Here is a 27,762-nt window from a genome sequence, read left to right as displayed (position 1 = left end):
CAAAAACTGTTTTTGTTGTTTCATCAAATACTTACAGAACGGTAGGAAATTTCTAAAAGGATATCAGTTATATAACTATCAAAATTTGAAACATAAAACTTTTTCGCTAAGAGTGTTACATAAAATATTTAATTGAAAATAGTTGTAATTATTAATTCCAGATAAGCAAGAGGAAGCCAAAGATAATTACTACAATCTCTCTCCAGAATTTTCTAATTTCTTTTTTCGAAAAAAAAAAAAGAAAGAAAAGCTAATGTCACATATCACAATTCAATAAATAACTCGGTCACACTACCTAATTAATATTGCTAGTCAATTGAAATTGCTTTTTTCCCCAAATGGGGGAAAACAGAACGAGAATTTTCAATTTCATAATGTCCAAATACAGATGAAAGAAAGTGTGAAATCTAGATTAGCTAAATTTTGTCTTACTCGCTGCACGTAATGGGTTTTCGATTTCGTGATGCTAAAAATCATCACGAACAAAAAGAAATTCATTTGGAAAATAGCAACATCAGCAGGAAAAACGGAAATGTTCTCGAACAAATCCACGGCAAGAAATCATTTGTTTCCGATTTAAGATTTCGATCAGCAGATTTTTGAGATGTACTCGCTCGGCAGCATAACTACTAACGATGAAGAAACGATAACGATGAATTGATCGATAATGATATGTTCCCTTCGTGATAAAGAGATAAATATCGAAACGATTTCTACATTTTTTTTATACCGTTCGAAATCAAGAGAGCTATTTCGTGAGATAAAGGCAAAAGAAATCTAACTTCCGAAATAGAAATCATTATCACTAGTAAGAATCAGTAACGTGTCATAGCGTAAACAAAGATTTACGTAACAACGATTCAGATGAGCATTAATCGTTATTTTAAATCGATATCAAAACTTGGAGCATCTTTGATCATATGCTGTGCATCGGAAAATGTAATTCAAAGTGAGATAAATTTATTAGAGTGTTATTTGTTTCTTGTTTATGTATTTGTGTAAGAGGGGATAATTGATTAGCTTTTCAATGTTTTTTCCGATACTCAAATAATTATCGTCTTCTTTTGGATATAATTGTAGTATTGGTCCATCATACAGATTATCATTGATTTTTTTTTAAGTTCTGAAGAACAAATGAAATTTGTTATTATTTTTCCTCGTAAATTATAAGAAATTATTGATTTATTTCAGAAATTTTTCCATAAGAAATGAGAGTTAGAAAATAATATGATTACTTGAACTCAATGTAATAAATTGACGCATGATTCAGTAACTAGTATTTATTTAATTTAATTGTATTTCTTTAAAACGTAATGCCAGTTATGAAAGCTTCTTATTCGTAGTAATAAAACATTTTTAAAAAATCAGAAAATTTTGAAAATTAAACATTGAATAAAAGACTTTTTTGCATAAGGAAAATTTTACTTATAAATTTCTCATTCAGGTACATTACTATTTTACTTCCAATGAATGCTTTTGATTTTAGCTTCATTTCATTTTCAAAATTTGTGCTTTATAATTTAACAATTATACCATGTACGCAAAAATTGTATCAAACATTTTTGCAATCCGATTGAGGATATACGCTGTAACGAAAATGATGAAATCCAACAAGAGTAATCACACCGGAACTTCCCTGTATACACTCTAATTTATGTGCTTGTGTATTATTAACCGTATGCCACTGGCGAACTGTAGCTACAGAAAAACGTACTAAAATGTGATCTTGGGCGATTTTTTTTGGCGATTAATAATGTTGTTAAATCACCAGTATCAGAAACGTATACTGAAAATCAGAACGTATACTGGAAATCAAAATTTCATACAGAACTGCAACTGTCATAAACTCAGATACTAAATATACTAAGATACTAATATACTCAAATATTAATATATTTAAGTCATTACGTGTTTGTTTTATCATATTTCCATGCTTATGAAAGTATAGACGGACAGATAGACGGTCAACTCTAAGATGGATTTGGTTTCAAATTTGATACATATCTTCATTTTAGATGATAAATCTGTATACCAAATTTTATCTATCTAGTTCCCTTCGTTTCTTAAATATCAGGCTAACTTTTATTCGGACAACTATAAGAAGGTATATTTCCTTTAAATGGAATTCTTACAATATTTGACAGAAATCTACAAATTCCGAATATAGACCACATATGACGTTTCATCCCTTTAGTTCAACGATTTTTTGAGTTGTCGTGTTTATAGAGAGACATACAGGTATGTTTCAAAAATGTGTTCTTTTTTCATTTGGGCTCAGAGAAGTGTCTCAAAATCTCGATTCCGAATCACGAATTCTCTGACAATTCCAAATAATTTCTCTTGGTATGTTTCATACACGATTGATTAAATACTCTTATTGATTAAATTTTAATAATAATAAAAAACACTTTTGAGCAGTCTTTCCTTTCAAAGTATCTATTACCCAAGAAGTACGTTGATACGTGACCGCTCTAGGTCATATCAGATCGATTTTTCCGTCATGCATGCCGAAATTTATGGAAAATATACTAGCCTATAAATATCATGTTAATATTTTTTCATTATTAGATACGATATATATCAAGAAAATCTAGAATTAAAATGGTATGTAAAGTAATCTTACTAGTCAAATTGTTTTAGGGTAAACAAAGCTTTTCCATCAAATCAATTTAGACAAACTGTTCAGCAATCCAGATGTTCTGAGAAATAACAGCAATATTTATTTTTTTATTTTCCATAAAAGTTGTAATAATGCATTGTATATTCGACAACTTTTTAAAAAAGATATTTTAATTGTATACCTGTGAATTATTAAGCATGCAATCAGTGGTATTAATAGATTATGAAAATTCTAACATTATTTCAGTTAATTTTATTTTTTAAACTAAATTTTCTACATATTCTTAGGAAAAAAGTATGAATTATATATTTAAATATATAGCTTTAAGATTAAGTGGATGAGTGTTATAACATCTCTCTTTAACAATAATCGTATTTCATTTAAAACTATTCAAATATATAATACTATCTGTACATTCAAATATCCCTTTACAGGCTTCTAACCGAGAGGGATTTAATATTTCTCTTTAAATTCATTATTGTGAAGAGTATATAGAAACTAAAAGTTACATGAGTGGGTTCTGTTTGTTACACTTTCTTAATAATTATATAATAATCACTATTGTTAAACGAAACATCACATATTTACTGTCATCTAATTTTCAGGAAGTTTATGCTTTATTCGTGCTTGCGTGCATTATTCAAACAATTCTTATCGCGAAAAATATTTATTTCGCAGACAGTATAATTGCACGTTTTAAACCAATCCTAGTTTTATTAATTAGTTTTATGTTTGATTTGGAAGTTATGCTTCAAAACAGTTAATAACTAATGCGAGTTTCCCATTATTTTCAAAATTAATATTGATATTAGTATATTTTGATAATACAATCACATTTTAAGAATATAACTTGGGATTATGCAATTAAACTATTCTTTCAGGAAATATTCTCTGATTTTCACTTCATTCAAAAGTTTTTATTACATGAGATATTCATTAAAAGATATAATGTAGAAATGTTTAAAAATTGGTTTAGTACAGATAGATATAAGATCATTTGAAATTTTTCCAATAATAATTAAACCTAAACATAACATTCTGTAATTAAAGAAATTAAATGAACATCCAAAGAATCGTATTTGATACAAGTAGTTAAGAATGTCCATGAAAGATAATGAAACAAGTGAGATCACTCTAAATTTTCTTCTTGCAAATAGAAGAAAGAAATGAGTGACGAAGCTGAAAATAAATAATATATTGAAAATAATTTTATTTATTGATAAATACTCCTAACATAACTTTTTAATTTCAGCTGTTATTTACAAGAGTAACTTTAAAGTATTAAGACTTTAATCATTAAAGTGACTCTTTGTAAAATAATACAGTACAGGCATTCACTAATATTCATAATGGAAGGAATGACTTCCATTATATTATTCGAAATGAGTTATGTTATATGTGCTTGTGTTATTTTCTGAGCCTATAACATGGAGGTGTTTCGTGTGCGCGCGCGCGCTCGTGCGTGTATGTGTGTGCGTGCGCGAATTGCAACTTTTGCGATATAACCCAATGTCTTTTTCAAACAATTGAAGTCCTGATCCTCGAAAGTACTTACATAATATAAAGTCCCACTTACATAATATAAAGCATCTGGGTCTCCCTTTTTATTTAATGATAAGAATTAAGCACATATTTTTATCTACAGACCAGATTAGAATTTTTTTACAGATCTAAACTGTTAGTATTGAAACAACTTGCCAAATTTATTTATCTTGCAGTTTGCATTAAATTGAATTCACAAAAACATTCGCGAAAAGACCGTGTACAGACTAGGTGAGTCTAAATTTTGTTGTAAATCAACAATTCCAATCTCAAATTTTGATTTAAAAACAGCATACGTAATTCCATTTTCCAAGGTTCTGACATTAATGATTTTTTTTTTTTTTTTGCAGAAAAACAAAATATAATATTTTCTTGACCTGGATGAGGTGCGAAATATGGAAATTTATAAATATCTCTCAAACAGTTTTTTTAGGACGACTGTAATATCTTCCCTCACTCAGTATTCGAGAAATTAGCCCTAAAACTGTGAGACCAATCAAATTGACTAGGCGATCTCTGGTAATACTAGTGTAAAAAACGAGCGATATATCTAATACAAAATTCGCCAATCCATTCGCGAAGTCAATTTATTTCTCTAACTAGCTATTCAAAAAAGAAAAAGTGAGCGACCTATTGAGTATGTTATCCATCACCCCCCCCCCAAATAAAGGAGAAAAGTATTGCTCCGCTGTTATGAGAAAAAATAACATCCTGAACAATCCAGAATAAACCATATTACGTTATGACCAACGACATATTTGCATAATTATTTGTTATTGCAGTCGACTTAATGGCAAACATATCATTCCTGAAACTTCATCAGCCATTTAGTGAAATCAGTTCTATGGCCGATAATTAGTGATATGCCATAGAACCCATTCATTATGATTTGGAAATTTTATTACAAGAGATTACTCACCCTTCTAAGACTTGTTTACCACCTCGAAGCTTTCGTTGAACTTCTTCATAATCACAGGCAACATCTATTCTCCGATCTGTGCTTCGTAAGACGAAAGGGTGATGCTGAACGACTACGCTGTTTACAAATGTTCCATTTCCCTAAAAAATAGAACATAAATATTCAAAAATTTATTTTCTATTAACATATACCTGAATTCTATTAACTATGAATTATTAATTATGAATTCTATTAACATATACCTAACAACATATACCTGGAAAAAAAAGGATATTTGTATTTCAGGGTTGATGTTTCTTGTTTCTTTAAAAAAAATAATGGCATTGAAATGTAACATAAAATCAATTTGAAAAACTGTTACATGTAACTAAATAGATGGTCACTCAACAAAAACTATTCACTTTGATTTTTATACGAATTTCTGATTTATAATGTAGGAAAAATAATGTTTGAAATTTAAAACTTTGAAGCTTAAATTTTGGAAGTTTCAGTTTGTAGAACAATTGTCTATTTCTTTCACGCGTAATTTGGAATATTTACTCGCACTGGTGTTTTAAATATCGAAATTTTATAAACTTTTCTCAAGTATGTCTAAATGTCATAAAGATCCAATTACTAAACGCGTACTGATATTTTAAGTACCAAGAATGAATGATTGCTAAACTCGCATTGGTATTTTAATTAACAAGATTGAATGATTACTAAACTCACACTGGTGTTTTAAACATCAAGAATGAATTATTACTAACTCGCACTGGTGTTTTAAATATCAAGAATGAATGTTTACGAAACTCGCACAAGTATTTTATACATCTAGAATGAATGACTACTAAACTTGCACTGGGGTTTTAAATATCAAAAGTGAATAATTACTAAACTCGCATTGGTGTTTTTAATATCAAGAAATGATTACTAAATTCGCACTGGTGTTTTAAATATCGAAATCTTATAAACTTTCCTCGAATATGTCCAGATGTCATAAAGAACCGGTCTAAGTTGTATTCTTTTTTATGTTTAAAGGTATCATAAAACAAAAGTTATGGATCTAAGCTTCGGTTAACTAACGTACTAAACATTCATATTAGCAAACTTCTGTCTATACTGAACATTCATATTTAATAAATATTTCATTCACTTCTTTTTAGGCTTTTTATTCATAAAGAAGTAACTCTTTAGAAAGAATTGGTCTAGATTTATTTTTGCGTTGTTTCAGAGCTGTCAAAAAAACATTGTTCCATTTTATTTTAAATGCATTAATCATTAACTTAATATTCCTGTTGTCATAGAATTCTAATAAATCTGCATAATAAATTTTCGAAATAGAAGATTTCCCGATATTTTATCAATCTTTATTACGCATTGATTTCTATTTTGCTATTTAGTTTTTCTGGATAGTAATAAATTCCTAAACCGCTTGCAAAAAGTGAGAGAAAATTCCACTGACTTGGTTGGGAATTAATTCGAAACTTGAAATAAATTGTATTCGTTTAATAGAAAATCATATTTAAGTTAGCGATTATTTCATTCATTGAGATTTGATTTGTTCAAATGAAGATGACAGTGCGAAAGTTGTCCGAAATAGAGAAAAAAATAACTTGAATCCTGTCTAACTTGGAAAATAATAAAATCAAAACAATGGTATCATGTATACTGATAGAGAAAACTATTTGGGACAATACAGTTACGAATAAAGGAAGCTATAATGATTTATGAGCAGTGAAATGATTACATTCACAAATTCACTAATTTATTGATAGCGATTCGAGCAACAAATAGTCTAGCGAAATATTAAGGTTTTGTATTCTATGAATAGATTATGGGAATATAATAACTCTTGAGGAATCAAGTACCTTATTTACCATAAATATAAGAAAAGTAAGGAGAGAGATTAAAATCACTCATAAATCTAATTTAAATATTTTTAACCGTTTCACAATAATTATGATTAGATATTTCAAACAGTTTAACATAAATTTGATGTTTGTTGAAAAATGTTTGAAAATAGAAAATCATATAATTAAAGAACAATTACTTTTAGTTAGGAGAGAAAATTACTATTATATTTAAAGTAAACATGCTTCATTTTCTATAATTTTTTTCAAAACATATCTCAAAAAAAATAAATACATTTCATTTTGTAAGTTGTATGTGTTTTCACTAATTTTGGTTTTTTTTTAAGGAATCTTTATGATTGAATAATATCCATTTAACCTCCTCTTAATACTTTTACCTCCTCTTAATACATTATTAATGAATAATTAACAAAATAATGAATATTTAACTATCAAGACATCAAAAAGTTAAACAGAGTACTTATTATTAAAATTAGTTTATTTCTGTATTGTGATGACAGTATTCATCCAAATAAAATTCAAGAACATATTCCAAATGATGATAGTACAATCTTAATAAATTTTTATGAATATGATTTTTTTTAAAACAAGGCAAATTTTTTTTCTTCTCATTCACAGACAATTTAAAAAGAAAAACATATCTCAAGAAATAACTCAAGAAACAGTGCGTGAAGATCACGTCAGGCAAATCAGACTTTTCATTCACAAATCAGAATTACATTCAAAAAAGCCATTTCTCATGTTGAAGAATTACTTTCATCTTTTTATGCTATACTTCAAAAAGAATGATACCTATGCTACACACAGTCTAACGCCGGAGGTAAGAAATAACTTAGCATGAAAACTGAAAAACAAAGAGATAAAAACAATTACGCCAGGAAATCCTTCTAAAAGTTTTTATTCTAAGCATGAAGAAATTACACTTGATGCAGTAAACCCTTTAAAAAACTATCAATATCAATTCTCTAAAATGATTCCATCATTTCAGAGAATGTCATATGCAAATCTCGAATCATCCCAAAAATGATGTATTATGATTCACTTTCGGTGAATATACAATGTGTGCAAAGACTCTGTACCTCCAGGGTAGCAATTTGGGCAATTTTGGGAGAATGCGGACGGCGAAAATCTTGTAAGGAAGTGTCCAAAGCAAAGAAAATAAATAACTTTCACAGCAATTCATTTCTCGTTTTTTTCAGACAGATTATTCTCTGAGAACAGGATCTATTTCTCCAGCGGATTTTTATCACTTTCGCGTGTGGTTATGCCAGCTTTTTTATAGCCGCCGTTGATCCGAGTCGCATTAGAATAAAGTTGGAAAAAAATTGAAAATTGAGCGAGTACAAACCAATTGAAAAACTGATGTGAAATGTCTGATTTCGAGCATCATACCTGTGAACAGTGGACCATAAAATGTAAAAGTAAATAGAAATTTTGAAATGCCTTCTGACAAATTTTGATGTGTAAGGACTTTGATTTATGAATGAAGGCAAGAACGATATGAATAATTCAATCAAATTGATTTTTTGTGGGTTTCAAACAAATATAAAACAAAAGTTAATTGAGTCATATTTTCCACTAACTGCTTTTGGCGATCAGTTGGTATGCCGGGAATATGGTTAATGTTTAATATTCCTTTTATTATTAATAGTTCGAATATATAAACTTTAATTTCTATTAAATATTTAAGCAAATTAATTCAGTAACTCAATTTAATTTATATTTCTTTTATTGCGTACCTAAACCTTCTTAAAGAGCTGAGTAACATTACATCATAAGAATGCAACTGTCCTGGCAATCTACCTTAATTTTGCGCGTTATCTTTTCCTGTAGTTTGTTCCCTGATTCTTGATGTAAATTGTGCAGATGATAAACAGAAACCTTCTTATTTAATTTCAACAGTAAAAGAGAATTGCACATTTAAAAATTTGACGAAACAATGAAAACATTTGAAGTTTCAGAATTTAATCTATCGGAACTCTACAAAAAAATTAAAATTTATAAAATTCCGAAAAAACTGCAAGTTATTTAAATTAACGACATTAAAAACTATTATATTTTTTTTAAATTTTAGCATGATGCAAAAATCAATTTTGTATGATTATATTTTCGAGAGCTATAGAGTAGAAAAACTACAATCTCGCTAAATTTTTAATTAATTAAAAATCACAAAACAATGTTCCAAAGTATATATTTTAATTAAAGTATATGAGTTCCAAATTTGGCAACGCATGATCAAAATAACTGTCCTGTAGAACATTAGTATAAACTCAAACTCTTTCTTTTTTATTATAAGTAAAGATAAAATGCACTAATAATACAAATATTAACGTCTTCAGTTTTTGTTGTTACAATATACGGCTAGTTATTTTCGGGATTGGCATATGCTAAAAGAAAGAGTATGAAACAAAAAAAAAGTAACATATATTTCTAGTAACATATATTTAATATATCTAATAACACATATATATACCATATACATCACATATAATATAGTAACATATCTAGTAGCATATAATATATATATATATATATATATATATATATATAGATAGATAATAAAATATATATATAATAAACCCAAATATTTATATATATAATAAAAATTAAACCCAAAAAATTATTTAAAAAAATATAAAAAAAGAATAGTTTAAAGTTTCCTTGACTGTTGGATGGTTTGTTCTGGCCTTTTCGTTTTTAATTTTAATTTTAGTGCTAGTTTTTGTTTTTATTGTTATTTTTGTTATTGTATTTTTACTTTGTTGTGGTTTTTTTCTTCTAATTTGTTATTTTGTATTTCCTTTCTGTTAAAATGGTATATCTCTTGAGCATAATTTCAGGGGATTTTCGGGTCACGAGGAATCATTATTAGACAATGTCTGTATGTCCTCACAGAAAAAATCCCTTTCTTTGAATCCCTGCCTGAGGGTGACCCTTGAAAAAGTCTTCAGGCCGGATTCTTTTTTTATATATATATTTTTTAATAATTTTTTTGGTTTAATTTTTATTTGATTTTTTGTTTTTCCTATTAACTTGACTCTAATACTTTTGTTTCAATTCATCTGTGTTCTAGAAGTAGCTGCAATGGCGCTCTCTAAATACTATGAAGTTCTTTTTTGGTTTTAGTTTAAATAGGTTATAAATTTTAGTTGCGATTTCGAAACTGTTTTGTTTCGTTTTCATTTTAGTTTCGTTTTCAAACTTTTTCTTACTTTAGATTGGTTATTATATATATATATATATATATATATATATATATATATATATATATATATATATATATTCCTTTTTAATAAATTGCATTAAATTCCTTTTCTCTTATTGTTAGAAAAACAAAATGTTGGAACGCTGTATTTAGAATAAAATTTTAAATGACATATCTCAATTTCATTCACTTGAATTGAATGAAGTATATCAATTGTTATAAGAGTTCAAATTTAATCCCTTCAATCTGAAAGATCTTAGATAGCATATCCCCCTCAATTAGTTCATGATCTAATCTGTAAATATCATTGTACAGCCTAAAGTTAATTTTACACACTCGTCTCATTATTTTACTCAATTCTCACTAGTTAGATTCATGGCGAAAAAATCAAGAACTTGTATACCAACTTCTAATAAAATGATTATACATCTTCAAATGATGTTAAAATAGGGATAGTAGAGTTATTTCTGTTTCTTAATATATATTCTGGTTTCAAAATACTATTTGAAAAGGCATTTAATTGTGAAATAAAAGTTAAAATATTTATTATTCAAAACTTTTGATTTTAATTATAAACAAGAGAACAAAATTTGGTGCAAAAATAATTGATATTTTATCAATCTCAATTTAACAATATATTTTGAGCTTTATTTCGTTTAGTATATTTTTCCGGGTGCATATTTAAATTTTAAAGAAATCACAAAATGAAATTAAATTTAACCATCCAATCTAATAACTTTTAGAAATAAAATTTTAATTAAAAAAAATAATTTCTTTCAAACAAAAGGAACAAACCATTAAATTGTTTAATTTTGAATATAAATGTGTTTTTTTTTAGCATCATGCAAAAAGTGTTTTACATATTTTTGACGTATTTTTAAAAATATGCAAGAAATGTTTTACATACTTTTTTGAAACTATACAATTAATTTTTTACTTATCAAGAAGAAAAAAAGGCTTAGAAAATAATTGTTTATAAAAAAAAATTTATTTCATATATTTATGGTATTGAAGGAAAAAAATCATGAAACTACACTGAAACCAAAATATTTTTTTTATTTCTTAATTATGATTTAAATAAATATATAATTGTTTGCCTTGAATAGAAATATAACATATTTAATACAAGATAAATTTATGTATTCTCAATAAACTAGTGCAAAGTATAGTTACGTTGCACGACAGAAATACGTCATTGATAATAAATTATGCTCTTATTTGTTTGTAATAGTTAAGATGCGAATAGTTTAAAAATTTAATTAACTGTATTATGTTTGCTTTTCAAAACTATGTCTAGAAAGCCGTCATTTAAAGATTTCTATATTGAACTTGAAAGAAATTTGAGTGAAAATAATTTCGTAAGGATATTTCATAAGTTAACAATACATATAAGAAAATGATATATTTTAAAGAAATATGTCCATGTTAAAATTATTATGAGAAATACAAATAAATAAAAAGAGTCTATCCATTAATAATTAAATACTATATACCCAATTTAGTTGACATTTTTATTTTATTAACGAGATTAGAAAATTAAAAAAAGAACTTAGTCTCCAATATATTATATACCAACAGAGACTAAATTTATACCGTGATAAAAAAAATATCAAAAATCTCGCTTTTCCTATGATTTCAATACAAAATTTTTTTGACATAATTAAAAGTTTCAAAATATTGTTTTTTCGAAGAAAGTCAATATTAAACGTATTTTGTTTTATAGTGAAAAGTAAAGAAGATATTTATTATTACGTTGTTATAATTCAACTTATTATAAAAATATAAAGAATGCATTAACGGAAAGTTTTTTGTTGAATATCATTTGTTACGGATCAGATACCGTCATAGAAATTTACGGATTGACAAATATTGTGAAATGTCGAAAACATTCATTTTTCTTAAGTGGGAACTTTAAAGAATAGCTGCAGATAAAATATTATTAAGACCATCTGATAATTTGCTATAAATCAATAACAATCACTAATTTTAAATCTAAAAATTAATAAAAATATAAAGAAATAACAATTATCGATATAAAAAATAATTCTCAATGGATTTAATAATTTTCACACGTGTGATTTTGAAAATCAGTTCTATGCTGCATTGACATTAAAATTTGAAAAACTAATTTACAATATTTTATATTAAGATTAGCAATTATTTTTTCTGTCGTCATTATTTTCAATTTCATGCCTTATCATAGGTTAGAGCAAAAGCAACTGATTACATTATTGCAAAAGACAACAGGGATTTAAAATACCCGGAACCCAAACACGAAATCTTTCAAGGGCACTATGATGTCATGGGACATAAATCCACAAAGAAGATTTATGTGGCAATAAATAATAAGCGTAATTGTAATCGGACAACTTGTCCAGCTTGCCACCTAGCGGCCGCTCGATAAAACTTTAGTCTGTGCTCTGGAGTCATAGATGGAAGCATGATGTTTACCCCTGAGAATTATACTTTTCGTTATATGTTTATATTAAATGTTTGTCCTATTATTGTTTTTCGAGTGTAATGTTCTTTAATGTTTCATTAAAAGATTTAAATCAATTAAGTTTCTTTCCTTAGAAGTTTTGTTTTCCCTAGCAGGAATAGTTTTTGTTGTCCAACGGTAACTAGTTTTGTTTAAGGTTACATAATAAAATAATACGGTTTTCATATCTGTTATAATCTGTTGCTTTAAAAATTCCTTTGTAGTTGAAATAAGGAATATTAAGCTATTCATAAGATATTTAACCAAAAATAAATATAAACAATATTCCCGAAGAACCAGCCGGACATCATAAGTGGATAGTCCTAATATTCAATATTTAGGCTCTTTAAATGTGCTTGTGAATTTATTTAAATAATTAAGAGTTATTTCAAGTATTATTAGCAAGTAAATAAAAGAAGGCATCAAGTTTCATGACAAATATCGAATATCTTAAAGACCTGATATATTACACCCGACAAATCTGTTTTTCAAATTTCTAAGTAGTCTGAAAAGAGAAACGATGATACAACATATTTCCTACATTTCAAACTAAACACAAAATTGAAGAGTTCCTTCTCTTTTAAGATGCATTGTGCTAAATCTTCAGTCCGTAACCATTTGCGATTAGTTAGGAACGATGCTAACTACACTGAGTAATAGTTTGAAGGATAACTAATGGAAATCCTCGAGCTCGTCCTTAATTTTAAAGGCAAATATTCTAGAATGATGCTCCGTAAATTAGCTTACTATAGTTAGAAAGTTTTCGGACATGAATATGTGGCTCCGATGTTTACGCTTTAGTCATCCATTCTTATCTTTTACAGCAGAACTATCGTAGGACTTTTGATATAAGGAAACGAAGATTTAGAAAATAAATTTGTGCATTCGATTTTGACAATAGTTCAAAAGACAACATCTACAAAAATATAATAGAAATATTTAATTAATTCTAATTTGTATTTTTGCATATGAAACACGTTTATTTTTATATGAATTAATTAACACATTAATAGTTTATTTCGTCGATTTTTGTGTGTTTTTCTTTAATAGTTTATTCTATTAATGGTGTTTTTTATGTGAATATGGTGTTAGGATTTGACTAAAGAGAAAATAACGCTGGTAGAAAATGTAATGATTGTTTAAACGCTTGAAATGCTCATGAAATATTTTTAAATGAAATTATTTCAATGAATAAATTTCAATTTCGATGAATAAATAAATTTTAATTTGTCATTTCAAAAACAGTATAATTATATACAGGCATGGAATATTGGTAAATCATTTAACCCATTAATGATGGATTCAAAACATTCATTTTTAAAATTATAAGAAACATGCGAGGAAAAAAAAATTGTTATCTTTAAAAAAAGGAAACTATTGATTCATGAATAGATTCTTCAAATGGTACATCATTTCTTAATTTTCAAATTAATTTCAAATTAAAAAAAACATTTGAGAAGGAAAGAAAAATTATTGGAAAAAGGAATTTACAGTGAAAATAAAACAAAAGAAAATTAAAATACTTTATAATTCTATCGCTGGATGGCGCAGCGATTGACAAGCAGTGAATAATGTCCCATTAACTGAAAACGAATTCGCAACAAAGTCGATGATCGAGGAAAACTTCCGATTTTTTTTAATAAATCACAGGGTGACCATAAAATTATTTTTGGAACAAAAACGATGATCCAGGAATACTTTCGAATTTGTTTAATAGATCACAATGTGACTATAAAATTATTTTTGAAACAAAAAGGATGATCGAGGAATGATTTCGAATTTGTTTAATAGATCACAGTATGACCATAAAATTATTTTTGAAATAAAAATGATGGTCGAGGAATGCTTCCGAATTTATTTGATAGAACACAGAGTGACCATAAAATTATTTTCAAAACAAAAACGATGATCGGTGAATGCTTCAGAATTTTTTAAATAGAACACAGAGTGGCCATAAAATTATTTTTAAAAGAAAAACGATTCGAATTTATTTTATAGACCATAAAATTATTTTTCCTATTTGGAGGCATCAGCAGTTAAAAACAATGAACATACTGAAACTGAATTACATATAAAGATGAATTCCTCAATAGATTTCGTAACAAAAATAAACAATAATTACAGAATAAACTTTAATTTTATTATATAATTTAAGAATTCCATTAAAAAATTGTCGATGCAGTATCTTTTATATACGTACGATCCACTTATTAAAACTGTACTCTAATTTATTTTATAATATTTAGACTTCATACTGCATAAAATTTATTTATTTCTGTTAGTCTGTTTTTTATACTCGAACATTAATGAAATTTTTCATAACTCATTTTCCGCGCGTTCATTATAATTATTGATTTCAATACTTTTGTTCCATCTGTGCCGAAATCTCTAATATCAATGATTTTTTTCTGCATTTTTTTGCCGGAATTTATTTCCCTATGACACTGACGGTCTGCTTATAAAATTCGTCGTCGCCCCTTTTATTAGCTTTAATTAAAGATTCCTTTAAATAGGAAAAGTTATTTAACTGCCTTCCTGTATTTGTAAATACTTTGCCGTAACTAAATGTTTATTAAATAGATACAAACAATTTCAGCCTTATTTATGAGTAGTAGATCAGTATTTTCTCTAATATATTTGTATCAACTTTTGAAATCTTTTGCTCCTTGGTGACTGAGATTATTATTGTCTTACTGTACAATAAATCAATTAGAAATTAAAAAAAGAATACATTATTTATTTTCTTACTTTAAGTGGCGAATATAAAAGGCAGTTGTTTTAAAACATCCAAAATTGTTTAAAGGGAGCATACTTTCAAGGAATACCGCGTAAGGGAAAATAAGCACTCTTTTTTTTAAATAGCAGTAAAATGGTCTAAAAAGTAGACAAATTTTTTCTAGGAATTCAAAGAATTCTGAGAAAAATTCTCACAATTTAGATTGTTTCAGAGAGTATTTATTTTTAGCTTACATAAACAACATTTAAAACGACTTGTTTTTTTATTAAAATTTTTCACATAGCTACATCTAATTTCTTTTTCTTTATTATTTATTATTTTGGGTATTTGAATTTGCTTGCAATTAGATATAGAAAATGCTTAAATTCAATAGTTAAAAAATGAAAAAAAAGAAGCCTAAATGAGCATGTTTTTAAATTCAAATTCCACTCTCAAACAATCAGAAAGGAATGAAAGTTTTTCTTTGAACTAAATTATGATTCATAAACGTTTCATTCAGCACTAACAATAAACATTTCCCGCAGCATTTGTTGCAAATGAACAAACAGAGTAACTATATTTTATATTATCTTATTCATCTGAACAATCCTTAAACGAAACGTATCTTTTTTTTAAATCCAAAACCTTATACTCTCAGTTGCAGCCTTATAGATGTTCTCTATAATGGATTGCATCACAATGGTTTTCTTTGTTGCTCATAATTAATATTCAGAAATATCCATTCATGATTCAATCAGTACAAAAGCCACAGATTGCAATCTAGGGTGGGTCTTTTGTATCCAATCGTGGGGCGAGTTGTCAGATGTGAAGTATTGATTACCCTTACGTAGCGAGTTTAATTAAAAAAAGAATAACCACACAAAAGCGAAGCTCACTGCTGACTCTAAGAGATTGATTGGTTAGTAAGATGGGTATAATTAAGAATGCTTTGTTGGAAGGCAGATGGGAAAAATTTTATAATGAAACGATATCGTATATCATTTTTTGTTTTAGTCTTTATTTCATTTATTAGCTCGTCTTTTGGGGGCCTTTTGTTATTTTTTTTAATGTGGGTTAGTCTGTGGGAAAGTGAATCCAAACAGCACGTGTTTCTGCTTACAGCAGACCTCTTTTGATCTTCCATCATTGTTTTGATGTCACAATCAGTGGAACATATGGTTCACGTGAGAACGGCGTGGGCGAACTGTTGCTCCTGTGGTATGAATTAATTTTCGAAGATTTTCCTGCAGTTGTTTATTTAATTGATGGCTCGTTTAAAATGGGAGGCTCGTATCTCGGCTGAATGACTCGCAACAACAACTAATCGAAGAAAGCCAATATATTTCTTAACGTTTGATTAATTTAAAATCAAAGACTTATTCTTTGCAGATGGCAGCTGCGATGTAATTATTACAGTTTCAATCCCAACCTGATATTAGTAACAATATTTTGCCAAACATAGTTTTTCTTAAACAGCAAAATTTGAAGAAAGCAACATTCTTTTGATCTTCCATCATTGTTTTGATGTCACATCAGTGGGACATATGGTTCACGTGAGAATAGAATGGGTGAACTGTTGCTTCTGTGGTATGAATTAATTTTCGAAGATTTTCTCGAAGTTGTTCATTTAATTGATAACTCATTTAAAACGGGAGGTTCATATCTCAGATGAATGACTCTTAACAACGACTAATCAAAGAAAGTCAAATATATTTCTTAGGGTTTGATTAATTTAAAATCAAAGACTTATTCTTTTCAGATGGCAGGCAGCTGTGACGAAATTATTGCAGTTTCAAATCCAATCTGGCATTATTAATAACAGTTTGTCAAACATGACTTTTCTTAAACAATAAAATGCAGAGAGAGGAAACAGCGTAAAGAACATTTATTACGGAAACAGTTACACAGCACATGTAAATTTGGTGCCGAATTAAGAACAAAAATATCTTTTGACGTTATTTTTTTTTTTTAATAAAGACAACAGGCTTTCTGTCTAAACATGTTAAGTACATTTCAAAAATTGAAATATTTTGTGTTAACATAGATTTCAAAATTTCATTTCTTCATCTGAAACAATTAATGACACATACGTGCACCAATCAAGCCAAATAGGAGGACAAAGTAGGTAGAATAGGTCAAATTGGAATACTGTACTTTGACTTCGAATTTAAGTAGTCATTTAGAACTATTTAATATGTATAGAAGAAATGGATAATGTAGAATACAAATGAATAATGGGGTACTTTCCGATTAGCTGGGCTCTAGAGGAAGGCCGCCAAATAATTTAGACTTGCGCCAACAAAATGTCGCCAAGATAAGCGCCAACTTGTATGCAAATATAATTCTACAAATTTGTTTGGCGACGCGTTGGGAGCAGGTCTAAATTATTTGGATACTTTTCGCTTGCTCCCGGCTAACAGAAAAATACCTAAAAAGAAATAGAAACTGCGTAGTATTTATATAATATTAAAAAGCATCCATTTTGTATTATGAAATTAAACTACTATATAGTATTCTACATCATATAGTGAAATAACTACATAAAATGTATTGATAACTGTTTAGTAACAAACAGTAATAATTGCCTATATAATTGAATATATCCTCTATTCAGTAAGTAAGAAAATAAATTAGATCATTATTCTATGAGAAAATTCTTATTTATTAATCAAAAAGTATGAATAAAAGAAGAAATAAATTCTAAAGAATTCATGGGCTTTGAGACTAATTTATGATTTCAGAAACTCCGACTTTAGTGGTTTAAGAAAACTCACTTCTCTGCTTTATGAAAGATCCTGTAAAATATCCCCCTTATACTCATATTCATCTTATTATAATGAATCAAACTTAAAATGTTTGTCCAGCAAATTACTTGTATAGATTCCAATCAGAATATTGGATCACTTGGACTAACGTTGATTACGTTGGAAATGTATTACTGTAACACACTCAACTAAAGCTAATGCGCCAACCAAGCTCCAACCTCCTCGCCAAATAAACGCACAGCGGCAGTATGAGGTTAGCAGCAAAATTATAAGCATGAGATGTACTTAGGTTACACTTGTAAATATAAATATTGATTAAATGTATGTAATTGTAATGTAGTGTTTTGTATACGTACTTGTGTATTAAATTCTTTTTAAATTGTTAGAGCCTGTTTTCATTGCACTTTTTTTACATTACAATGAAAAAATAAGTTAAAAACTTTAATTTTTTTGAAATTCTCTTTTAAATTTTTTTGAAATAATGTAAGGTTTTAACTTTACATTAAATTTTAGGTAATGCCAAGTTTTAAGTTCTGATTTCATTGGACAAAAATTTTTTTTCCCATAATTTTTTAAAAAATTCTTTTAAACCTTTTAAAAATAACTTTCGGATATAAATTAGCATAAACTTGCAACATTTACTTGCCTATTTTTTTCTTCATTTTTACAGACAGGTGAGAAATAAATATCTTTTCCGTGAAATTAACTCGGAAAATCTTCACGAAGAAAGTTACTTCTATCAGGTGGAAAATAAATAACATATTAATGTGTCAAAATTGGAACATCTGATTAATATTTCTTAAACAGTTTTTTTCTTGCAGATATTTCAATTTGAAAAAAAAATGTTATAAATAGAAGGAAGGATAACAACAAAGAAAAAGTAACAAAGATTATCAAAATTGTATTCTCTTCTGGATCATTTCCTGATTTCTAAATTTCATTCTTGTACTATTACAAAGAAAGTATACCTTTAAATTCAGCAACAATTCTGTTTGCGGAAAAAAATTGCATCTATAATTTAAAATATTATCTATATAATTGCCAAAATTACAGCTTTAAGCCATAATGATGTATCGGGAATTCTGATTCTTTTATATAGCGGAGCTCTGCCATTTTAATTATACAAAAGTGTTTGCTTTACAAAGTTGTTGTTTTTAATCCTTTTTTTAAAGTAAGATATTTTTCATTTTATTCCACTTTTAAATTCTGCGTTTTGAACTAAAAATTATTTTTTTAAACTTTATGCAATTATATTATATACAAGTATTATCTAAGTATTATTAATTATATACAAGTATTTATCTTTAAAACACCGAATAAGTGAATGAACAAGTTAAATGAAATTTAGAATGTATACAGATTCAAACTTTTTTGACTCAGATTTAATATTTAATATGGATTATTAATCAACCAGGTGACATTCTGACTTCTAAAGAAAAATATTAATAACACTTAGTTATTAAATTTTTATTTTGATAACTATTAAGCGTGTATCTTTACTGGTGTTTAAATTTCTGAATAAAATCATTATAATGAATATATAAAAAATAATTTTTAATAACTTGGTATTCGGATTAATTTCATCAATCCCAGAAATTGAAAAATCAGTCTTTATGCGTAGAGAAAATATTCAATATGTATAGGTAATCAAGCATTTGATTGGATGCAAATATTAATGATATATTTAAAATATGGTAACTAACTCTTATATGAAAAGAAACGAACCGGTTTTTTTACTTTATGTCACCACAGAGTTCTGAAATTCTTTTCTGTTTTGCTACAGTACAATATTTGTAAAATGTTCATAAATTAAATATTAATTAATAAATTATTTTAAATTAATTTTGATTCAATATTACTGGCATCATTTGGCAGTGAATTTAAATAAAACTTATTGTTAATTTAATGAGGAAACTCACAATGAAATACAAATATACTTAAGATTAAATAAAATAAACAGAAAAAAATGGTTTAAAATTATTTTACAAGTGTAATACGGAGTGATTATATCTCTTAAATTATAATTAATTTTCTAATTTTTATCTTAATCTAGCTCATATTAACTCCATTCTAAAATGTTCTCTTATTTCTTGATCCAATCCCCACCTTTTATTTAATTAATTCTACAAGCGCCCTATAAAACTGTTGTTCTTAGTAATTTCTCGCATTCCAAGTGAAGGGATAAAACCCCTTAATGGTTACAACATTCCAATGAAGATACCTAAGATACCCTTTCCTAAATCGACACATGGCAAAGAAATACCTATCAAAATCTAATAGTAAAAGGATCGAAGGGAAAATTTTTGGTCCCTTCTGCTCTTGTGTCACGATGAAGCCTTAGATGAAGTATGTCTTACAGCTTTATTTTCTGTGTAAATTATGACACCTGTGATGAAATAAATCAAAGTTTTAAAATTTCAAAAAGTTCAATCTTCTCGGCCACACATCTGCTAAAATATGTTTGATATTATTTTATATTATGTAAAAACATATATTTTTGGAGCTGAGTCGTGGCCGAAGCTAGAGACACTTTTAAAATGTATTAAACTTCGCTTTATTCCATCCTTGGAGACATAATTTACGTATAAGCAAGAAGCGACGAGGTACGTCAAACCAGAATACAACACAAGATCAAAAAGAGAAAAAGAGCGGCAGAAATATTTTTACGATGATTATTATACCATGAGATTCTGATAGAGATTTCTTTACACGTGTCGATTTAGGTAAGGGAATTATAGGTATCCTTTAAAAAAATTGTTTAGATCGACAGATTTTTATCCCTTCACTTGGAGTGAGGGGAACTTGTCGATTTCAGCAATTTTTACAAAACTGTTCAGCATTAATTCAATAAAAAAGGTGGAATAAGATCAGGAAATAGGACAATAGAGGAGTTAAATTAAGATAAAAATTTTGGAAATTAATTAGGATTTTATTTAGATTTATATTATATATCATAATATTATATATATATAAATATATATATATAAATATATATATATAAATATATATATATAAAATATATATATTGAATTTTTATATCGACCATATAAAAAAATACTACTCAGCAATATATATCATAAGAAATGAAATTCTTAACAACCGTTTAAAAATATATTATGATTGCGGATTAAATTTTAATTTATAAGATGCCACGTGTCTTTACAAATTTTACTCTGACTTCCAGAATTTTGTATATGCATTAATGAAAAAATATTTTTTTTTATATTTATTGCAAATTTTCCAAAAATCTCTAAAAAAGCAATAAACTTTAAACAGATATTTATATCATTAAACTATCGAGGAGCTATTTACGGCATTGAACACCATTGTTGCGTTGCCTACAACAAACACTCTCTTAACCCAGCAGACCCAAAATACATGACGTGCCACTCTTGTCAAGGCAAACACCACACGACATCGGCATACATTTACCGGAGAACACATTTCCCAGCTCGTGGTAATGAACATCCTCTTTAAAGTCCCACCCAACATGCTCCCATCGATTTTAAAATTAATCCGAGTGGTATGGGCGGTATTTGGCGATGACATTCCAAGGGTCCTAGTTGATGGATTAGCAGGACCGGCGAATTTTGAGAGAATTGCGCCAGAAAATTACGCCGAGTTCGGATGATTTCTCACGTCTGGAGCAGGCAAAATCACGCCACTCTCCTTTCTACCCTTCCCGCGGCATACTGGAAATTTGCATAATAGGGTGCTCCTGCTGGTCCCTGATTAAACGATTGCAATTAATGAATCCGTCTTTCGTGGAGAATGCTCGGACGTCGTGCATAGCTGGGCGTGTTTGACCGTGTGTGTTGACGATTGTATGAGATGGCTGGAGTTGCCGGTTTTATTCCTGGAGGAGGAAGTCTTTGAAATGCCTCGTCGACGTTTTGCGAGATGGATTAGGTCAGGATGTTGGAAGGAAAAGGAGAAATGTAATCAAGGATTATGTCAGTTTGAATTAGATACTAGGAATTGTATTGTTTTGGTTCGAAAGAGAATATGTTCGAAGCGCTGAAGGATTGAGGGATTAGGTGTAGGAAATGAGATTACGTTTTGTAATGCTTGAATATACCTTGAGACTTTTACGAAATATTATTACATTTGACCATTTCTTTTCATGTTGAAGAATTCGAATATTAGTTAAAAAGGAAATATTTTATCTATCACTTCTAAACTTTTGATCTAAAAATAAAAGTTCTTCATTTTGCTTAACGGCATAATTATAGATATTTTGAAATTTCCACTAAAAGAAAACAAAATATTGTTTTTTTATTTCTAAAGGATTTATTATTACTATTTTAGTTTTGTTTTATTTTAGAATATAAGAACAAATGGAAAAGAAAAGGTTTACAAGATGTTCTTTTTCATTGTTAAATTTTTCCATAGACAATTTTAGTTACTGATCGTTGAAATTATTCAGTAACATATACATTTTTGAAATTTTAAGTACTTTTAAAAAGTTATTTATTTTGAAATGAAATACCTTTTTTAATAAAATTTCATTAAATTATTTCAATATTATAAAAAAAGGCATCTGGTACAAGCAATTTTGGCAAGGATTTAACTTTGTAAACTAGTTAATAAATATAGATAAGTATCCAATATTTAAACCTAGATAACAAATATAACAAATTGCTTTATGCTTAGAAATTTTCCAAAGATAAGAATTTCCCAAATTCATTTGGTAAGTCCTTCGAAATCCATTTAACCAAAACTTAAATGTTTAAAAAAACTGTATAAATTTCCAATTACCAGAAATAGAGCAAAAAAAAAAAAAAAAAAAAAGAAGAAGAAACTGATCATAATAAAGAAAACTGATTCAAATTTTGACTTTAAGGCTGTTAAAAGTTTAATATCTATTTAGATTTTTTAATCGCATAAAAATAAATAAATGTCTATTTATAAGCATAGCCAAAAATGTCAAAAATTTCTGATAAAAAATTATTACGATAGTTCATTAGATTTACAATTTTCAATGTGTGTGTGTGTGTGTGTGTGTGTGTGTGTGTGTGTGTGTGTGTGTGTGTGTGCGTGTGTGTGCGTGCGTGCGCGCGCATATGGTAGAAGCTTATTTTTTCACCCTTATTGAGAATGATTTATTGTAAACAAAAAAAAATTCATTAAATATTAATTCATGGTGAACAATGAAACACATTATCTTGGCTTATTAAATGTTTTTCCCCAGGGTGGCATAATTATTATCCAGTTAATCAAAATTAATTAGATAATTATTTTCAAAACTTTGTAACCGGAATTATTATTTCAGAGAAATTATAACCGTCCAGATATTATAAATAAGTGAACAGACAAGCACAATTAGTGACAAATTTCAGATAAATAACCACCTTTTTCACAACTTTATATTAAAGCTTCAGAATGGTTCGTTGGGAAAATAAGATCATAGATCTTTGAAACTCATGAACAAAAATGTTTGTTTGCCCCTCATATAGATATAAAATTACCATAATTGAAAGGATTTCAGTAAAGATTTTATATCAATTTCTATGGATTTTAAATAAAAGATTGTTTAATATTTCAAAGCCTATTTTATCTCCTTTACCTGTACCTAAATACTAATTTTTCTAATTGCTAGTAATTGTTAATGAGGAGCAATTACAATTTCTTTTAGTGATACATCTATGGAATTAGGCTAAAAAAGGATATTAAAATCATATTATAACACTATTAAATTATTTTTTAAGGTTTATATTTAATATTCCAAGAGTAAAACTCATTTTCAGTCTTTACAAAAATTAATTTATATATTAATCTAATTATTGTTAATGTAGAACAATAAAAATTTCTTTTAGTGATACATCTATGGAATAAGACTTAAAAAGGATATTAAGATCATACACTAACACTTTATTAAATTACTTATGACGCTTATATTTAATATTCCAAGAGACAAACTCATGTTCAAATCTTGCCAGAATCAGTCTAAGAAGAGTAATACCTATGAATAAAACTATTTTTTAAATGAGTACTGAATTTCCTTTAATCTCTTTATGAACTCAACATTCTTTGCAAATTGAAAAGTTTACTTTGAATAGAAAAACTATCAACCAATTTTCCATGAATGATGCATTCTATAATTAGCTAGTAATCTCTTCTGAACCTAAATACTATTACATTTTTTTCCCTTGGGAAAAATGCATGTTCAGTCAAAGTCCATTAAATCTTTTTTTTCCTATTAGACTTAAATAAAATCATTGCGTGCAACAATGCATTCACTCATATTCTCTGATACAGTACCATCTGGTGAATCCACCAGAAACAGAATACAGTTTGGATTCAGGTCACATGTGAACCCAGTATTTGCTTAACACTTCTGGAGGGAAGATAGTGTGAATTTTACCCACACCTACGAACACCAACTCTCCTCCATTCAATGTAAGGGATATAACCCCAACATGCCCGAAGACGCCTTGGCGAACATTTGCATGATGGTAGGAGGAGCTCAGGGCAATTAAACATTCTCGTGCAGCATGGCACAGCGCCATACATATGTAAAAGACGCTGGGGCATTTGGGGTTCAGGAAGAAAACATTACTCACTCTGTGGTGCAGCCAAGAGTTGGATGAACGATGTTTTGAGCGATGGTTGTTTGTTGAGGGAGAATGCAGATTATGGTAATGCTGCAGCGGGGAGTCAAGTCAAACAAAACCAGAACGTCGAAGAGGACTTTCTTTTTTTCCCCCTGTTTTTTAGCGAAAAGCAAGTTGTGTTCAATGTAAACAGCGAGAGATTTCACTTATAACTGCCACAATGTCCAATTTACTGCATTTCCTGCAATGCATTTAAATAGCATTCAGAATGTAATGAATTAGACGTCATATTTGTTAAAAGAGACATCGTTCATTTCTTTTTACTAGGAATTTCTGGAAATGGAAATGTATATTTCCATTTAAAGTAGATGAATAGATAGGAGCTGTTTTCCGATTATTTACAGTGATTTATTTGATGCAAGTGAATGTTCTTTTATCAGAAGCAAGTATGGGAAGACATATTTTCTTTCTAGGAGCATCGCATTTCTGTCAAGCTGAGTATAAATATTAGTTTAAAATGCGAGTTTGTTATTTTTGTGTTATTTAAAATCTCACGGACATGCAATGCATCAAGAAAATAACATTATTGGCAAACTAATAATAATTTTCAGCTGATTTAGTTTCTTTCATTTACTTAGAAAGTTTTAAAAAACTCAACTATATGAATGTGGTATCATTTTGCTTTATTGAAACCATTTTCAATAAGTTTTTAGAAAGAAGCATTCTTAAACATTCTTCTTCATTATTCTTTTTATAAGCATTATTAGAAAAAGTTTTTGTCAACGAATATAAAAATATTTACTATTTATCCATGACACCGATTTCTCTAATGAATTAAATATAAAAAATCATGACTTGCACGATAATGTATTTAAGTTTTAAGAATGAAAACCAAATAATAATTGCCAATTTTGAAAAAAACTCATGTCTTCCGAATAGCTTTAAAGAATAATTTATCCTTCTGAGATGAATATATATATATATTACTCCATTGAAAGTTTAGTGATTGGGCAGAAAAATAAATTTCTAATGTTTAGTTCTGATTGTTCTAACACATTCCTATACATAAAGAAATAAATAATCTTTAAATAATACGAGGAAGGATTTTTTTATATAAAATTTGAATGATTGTCAAATTATTGCAAATATTGATGCTATAAATATAAAAAATTTGTGGAAAATTTCACTATCATATGAGAAATAATATCTTTATTTAATATAGGGAATCTTTATTCTTTAATATACAGAATTTTAAGCTATTTTATCAAAAAAATACTGTAAAAAAATATGCAAATTAATCATTTGTTGGTTACAACATTTATAAATTGATTTAAAAATTGAGATTACGTATGGCAAATTTGAAAAAGAAATCACAGAAAAATTTTGCCTTGTAGATTTTAAAAAACAGCAAGCATAGGAATCTTTAACAGCCAAAACATGTCTTAAACAGCAAAATGTTGTAAGCAATCTCAAAACTAAAAAGAAAATCACCGCATATGCGATTTTTCTTATTTTTTTTTTAAATATATAAATCTGAGACGTTTCCATATAGCGTATATACGCATCAATGACCTGAGAACTTCACGAGAATTTCTAAGCAATGCCAAAATCCAATCACAGCAAGAGCAGCAAACATTCTACTGAATACATTCTACGAAAAAAATATTTTATTTTCATACCAAAATAAGTAACGGATACTTTTTGAAATATCGAATTTGAGAAAAACGTAGTAGTCTTTGAGAACACTACCCCAGATAAGAAATTCAGAACACCCCCAGGACTTAAGTACATTTTCCAATAAAATGGCGAAAACTATCGGCAAGCACACATACCAACCAAAAATAATGAGAAGCGAGGAGTATTTGAGCTCGTTAAAAGAGGATGAATGGTAACAAGTTTACTTTTCAAGTTTTCAGCATTTCAATAAAATCAATTCCTTTGATATAAGGAAGACGCGAGCTTTTAAAGAATGAGCTGTTATTGTCTCCTGCGAAACCTTTTGACACTGCGACAGAAATAGATTTAGCAGGGGACCTATCTTTGCATTCTAATTCTTTTTCGGAATATATATATAAAAAAATGCAAGCTTTTCCAAAACAGCCCTGAGGAAATGTTTATTCTAACGGCGAAAGGAAAACATGGAATTGCATTTGGTGGAACTGTTTGTTTCCCATATTAATAAGGGATTCGCACTTGAAAGAAAAGAAAATATTTTGAGTTCGTAAAGAAGGATTTGTAAAAGAGGTTTGGATTAGATGTAAATGACTGAACGGCCTTTGTGCATCAGATAGAAAGTGTGTTCTTTATATCATATCAATTGAGAAGAAGTAGTTTCATTTTTTTCATCCATCTGGGATCAATATGTTGGTGAAGAAATATAAATACAGACTCACATTGTGTCTAATGATTATGTGGCTACTGTATAGTCATAAATTAAAAGTACACAAAATCCGAATATAAATGTAATAAACACAATAGTATATTAATTATTTACTTCATATCAGCTTACTTCTTTCGCTTCCTTATTTATTTCAAAAAGCGAATAAACATCTTTGGAATTTTTCAAAATTGTTCAATGAATAAGCTGAAAAGAGTTTTGCAGATTTTAATGCTTTGTACGTTTCATTAATATGTTGTGAAGAAAGCGATATTTAAAGTAAACAAATTTATAAGAAATTTGAAGATGAAAGGATACTAATAGAAAGAAGCAAGTTTCGGTTAGCTTTATGTTTGTTTATTTTACTTTAGAGCATCTATTTACTTAAATCATAGATTTTATTACATTTATTAGTAATAATAGAGATCTAATATGACTGAAAATAAATTCAAATAGAAGAACTGAAATAAAAGAAAGAATCAAACAAAAGGAAGAACGAAAATAAAAATCGAATGAAAATCAAAGATTGTTCTTATTGCTCTTGACTGTATTCTGTAAGTTTATACATCTGGTTTTATAAAGAAAATATTGACTTAAAGCACTTCTATTATACTAGTTAAATATTTATGTCTATACTATTAATCTATTACTAAATTCATTTCCATATTTTAGTTCCTACCTTGTGAGGTTCCGTGAATATACTTTGGTAATATAAATGAAAAGTTTAATGTG

The 27,762-nt window shown here is 27.9% G+C and overlaps 1 protein-coding gene across 2 annotated transcripts in view; it reads right to left on the bottom strand.

Moving 5' to 3' along the window:
* Positions 1-27,762, bottom strand: part of LOC129966174 (uncharacterized) — a 448,724-nt gene that overhangs the window by 111,820 nt on the left and 309,142 nt on the right. For both annotated transcript variants that reach the window (XM_056080579.1, XM_056080587.1), the window contains exon 7: positions 5,082-5,221. In XM_056080579.1, the coding sequence (XP_055936554.1) occupies positions 5,082-5,221 (140 nt within the window). The remainder of the gene's footprint in view (positions 1-5,081; positions 5,222-27,762) is intronic.

The sequence above is a fragment of the Argiope bruennichi genome, chromosome 1 (genome assembly GCF_947563725.1).
Source record: "Argiope bruennichi chromosome 1, qqArgBrue1.1, whole genome shotgun sequence".
In the NCBI taxonomy this organism is placed as follows: Eukaryota; Metazoa; Arthropoda; class Arachnida; order Araneae; family Araneidae; genus Argiope; species Argiope bruennichi.
Note: the sequence above shows the minus strand (reverse complement) of the source record. Positions and strands in the feature narration are given on the sequence as shown.